At 37.3% G+C, this 3,703-nt stretch overlaps 1 protein-coding gene across 1 annotated transcript; it reads right to left on the bottom strand.

Moving 5' to 3' along the window:
- Positions 1–2,193: 2,193 nt before the first annotated feature.
- Positions 2,194–2,865, bottom strand: LOC127095249 (uncharacterized). The gene has a single exon (XM_051033964.1). The coding sequence runs from the start codon at positions 2,863–2,865 to the stop codon at positions 2,194–2,196; it is 672 nt and encodes a 223-aa protein (XP_050889921.1).
- Positions 2,866–3,703: the final 838 nt, after the last annotated feature.

Below are 3,703 nucleotides of genomic sequence, written 5' to 3' on the forward strand. Positions count from 1 at the left end.
AACGTCGGAATTATCGAATTTCTTGCACTTAGTCAGCTGGGTCTTCTACTTGGACCTGGAGGAAATAAAAACAGACAACCAAAGTATAAAATCCAGAAAACACGAAATAAAACTAAAAATTGATAAAACGCTTAATTAACTTACAGAAATAAAAACTAACTTGAAAGGAAACATAATGCGAACAAAGTATTAAAGAATCATTGGCTTCTTGTCGAATAAGTGATGAAAATACAGTAAAAATGATGACCGATCATAACCCCAAACTTAGCTCATTGTTTGACCTCAAGTAATGTTCTAAACGACAGAGTGTGTCACTTCCCAAAACTAAAATTTTCTTACCACAATACTGCTGAGATCTTTTGCCACACGCTTTCACTCTTTCTTTCATGGTCCCTGCTTTCCCTAATTGATTTTTCGCTGTACTTCCACATAGACATACTACTTCACCTGTCAACTTATATCACACTCTCATTAATTCTCTTCGGGTTAAAGTGTTTACACTCACATTTCAGAATATGCAACATCGACTCATGAATTTGAATAGTTTCTCCTTTCGTATCAACTACACACAACACACATTTTTTAAGGTCTTCCGGGTTGTAACAGGGCTTGGGTTACGGTGGGGTAAATACAAACAAAAGGAAAAACAAATGGTTTTGGGTTCAGAGTCAATATCATTATTATTTTCACTGTCTTTGTTCTAACATATCATTTCCCTTTCTTTTCTTTTTTCAGTTCTATTACTCAATTCTTCTTTTTTTTAATTCCTAACTGAGTGTTTCTCATTCGGTGAGTGATTTTTTCCATTCCATCAAATTTATTTTTTTCTTTTATTTCTTTTTTTCGATGGTCGTTTTTCGTATTTTTTTTTCGCACTCACCTTCTTTTCATTTCTTATGGGGTTACCCCAAACTTAGAACTGAACACAACTTAAAGAATATAACACTATCTCTGAACAGGGTAAGGAAGTGTTTTGGCTGCGGGTTACATTCATGTGGTTATATATACAAATAAAGGGTACAGGCTCAAACGGGGTTAACAAGGGATAATATTAAATATATGGCTAGAAAGGCTAACGACTATTACTCAAACAACATGCCTCAGTATGTGTATATATATAATGATATTCCAAGAGAACTTATGCAAACTCAGAGTGATAAAGACATACCTGAATACCACTTATGATGACAAATGTGTTTGGATTTTTATGCGCCCACCATGTTAGGTAAAGCTTGATAGAATCCACAGTACTTCTAGTATGGTGCGACTTCTTACTCATCTCGGAATGCATAGGGAACCTATATTAGTCGAGCTTGAGACAGTTGCGTCTGATCCTTTCCTTCACCAGTGTCAATGTTTTGGGAAGATCATTCAACAACAAGCAACAGTAAGTAGAATGGTCATTTCATCCACTACCACTAATTGTCATCACCTAATCCAACAATAACACCAAGAACCTGAAATACATGCAGCAAATGATACCCAACAGTAAAGACAAACCAAATGTAAAACAGTAAAAAAAATGGGAAATCATAAAATAAATAAAAAAACAAAAAAAAAAAAAAGACAAAAAGCATAATTTAACCTCCCTCACGCTTGAACTAAACATTATCCCCAATGTTATAGAACAAGATAAACGAGGGTGACTCACAGTGCCTTACTGAGAGTCCGGGCGAAAAGTGTTAAGTGGGTGTAATGAGTGGTTATTGAGTTTTAATGAGGGGTGGGGTCCACACAATGATCCAAAAAGTTTCACAATATCAAATCTGTAGGCCTGACACAGGCCGTGTAAAGCATCACGGTCGACTGTGTCGGACTCATGCATTTCCCATTTTGAAGGCCTTTTCATGGTCCTGACACGGGCCATGTCAGCTGACACGGGAGGCCGTGTCAGGCTGCTGGTTTATCATCAAAAAAAATTCTCTCTTACTTTCAGATAAGGTCTTTCCTCCCGGTACAACTCCCGCATTTACGTGAGTGCCTCTTCCCTTTTATGCACGACACAATGCAAACCTAAAATAACAAATAAAAACAAAGAAAATAATTAGAAATAAAATATGTAAGTTTCCTCCCATGAAGTGCTTCGTTCAACATCGCATGTCTCGACGGTTTACCACACTATCCATGTGGATAAACATTCTTTACCAGGCCAACTCCTCGTCCTTGAGGGTAAGGCTTCTCCTTCTTTCTTTTTTATTTTGGCCTGGAACTAGGAATTTTTTCATTCGGAGTTGCTAATGGAGGTGGTGATAGTTGAGAAGACATTCTTGTATCTTTTTCTGATGTTGGTATGTTACTTTGCTTTCTCACATTTGTCCTGATCATGCCTACTTGATAGTGATGTTCTTTTTCTACCTCTAGCTTCCTTTTTTCAATATCATTCAATGTTATTTCATCATCATGAACTTTTAAAGTTAATGTGCCTTGGTCCATGTCGAGATTGCATCGACTTGTCCGCGTGAATGGTCGACCAAGAACGATAGGTGTCTCTTCATCTTCATGTATGTCTATGATCACAAAATCAACAGGAAAACTCAATTCCCCTATTGTCACCAGCACGTCTTCTGCCATCCCATATGCATTCTTTATCGAGTGATCTGCAAACTTCAGATTTTTCCTTGTACTACTGACGTTCATAATGCCCAACTTGTGATAGATTGATAATGGCATCAGACTCACACTAGCTCCAGAATCAATTAGTACCTTTTTGAACATTCTCTCTTTTATTATGCATGATATTGTGACCATTCCAGGATCCTTATGTTTGTTTGGAATTCTCTGACCTAGTGATATTGCATTACACTTTTCCTTCCAGGCTACCAGTTCTTCTACCGTTGGTCTCTTTTTGGCGATTACCTCTTCCATGAATTTTGTGTACATGGGCATTCGCTCGAATGCTTCAAACATAGGCATATGACTCTCTATCTTTTGGACATTGTCGTGAATTTCTCAAAGTCTGTCTCTCTTGGATCCTTCTTTGTCACTCTCTAAGGGTATGGTAACTTAATCACCGGTTTAGTCTCCTTTTTATTTTTCTCTTCAATTGGCTTTCCAGGTGGTATAACTTTTTCATATTTAGCTTCCTTCTCACTTCTCGTCATGACAACATTAACATTCTCATGATTTCTTGGGTTTTGAATTGTTTCACTTGGTAAGGAACCTGGTGTTTGAGAACCTGCTATTTGTTGTGCTATCTGACCTAACTGAACTTCAAGATTTTTTATAGAGGCGGTAGTATTTTTTTGATTGTTTCTAGTATCTTCTTGGAATTGCATATTATGAGCGGCCATTGTTTCAATGGAAATCTCCCAGTCTGCTTTCTTTGGAGCTTGTGGTTGTTATTGTTGATATTGAGTCTGATATTGACCTTGACCCTATTGTGGAACATTCCCTCTCTGATCTTTCCAGGAGAAGTTTGGATGATTCTTCCACCCTGGATTGTAAGTGTTGGAGTAGGGATTATTCTGTTTCAAAAATTTTATCACTTCAATTTGTTGAGGGGTTGCAAAGCAATATACTGTGTGGTGAGGTCCATTACAAATTTCACAAGTGATGGTCTGAGCAGGTTGAACTTGAGCTATCTGTTGAGTACCTATATTCATAGCCTTCAACTTCTTTTCCACTTCAGCAGTTACTGTATCTTCCAACTGGATTTATAAGTTTCCAGCTTCAAATCAATAACTCCCTCAAGTTTACTAGTACA

The sequence above is a fragment of the Lathyrus oleraceus genome, chromosome 6 (genome assembly GCF_024323335.1).
Source record: "Lathyrus oleraceus cultivar Zhongwan6 chromosome 6, CAAS_Psat_ZW6_1.0, whole genome shotgun sequence".
Lineage (NCBI taxonomy): Eukaryota > Viridiplantae > Streptophyta > Magnoliopsida > Fabales > Fabaceae > Lathyrus > Lathyrus oleraceus.

What these genes read in the sequence shown, in the direction of transcription:
- LOC127095249 (XM_051033964.1), bottom strand. Translation starts at nt 2,865, where the DNA reads ATGGAAGAGGTAATCGCCAAAAAGAGACCAACGGTAGAAGAACTGGTA.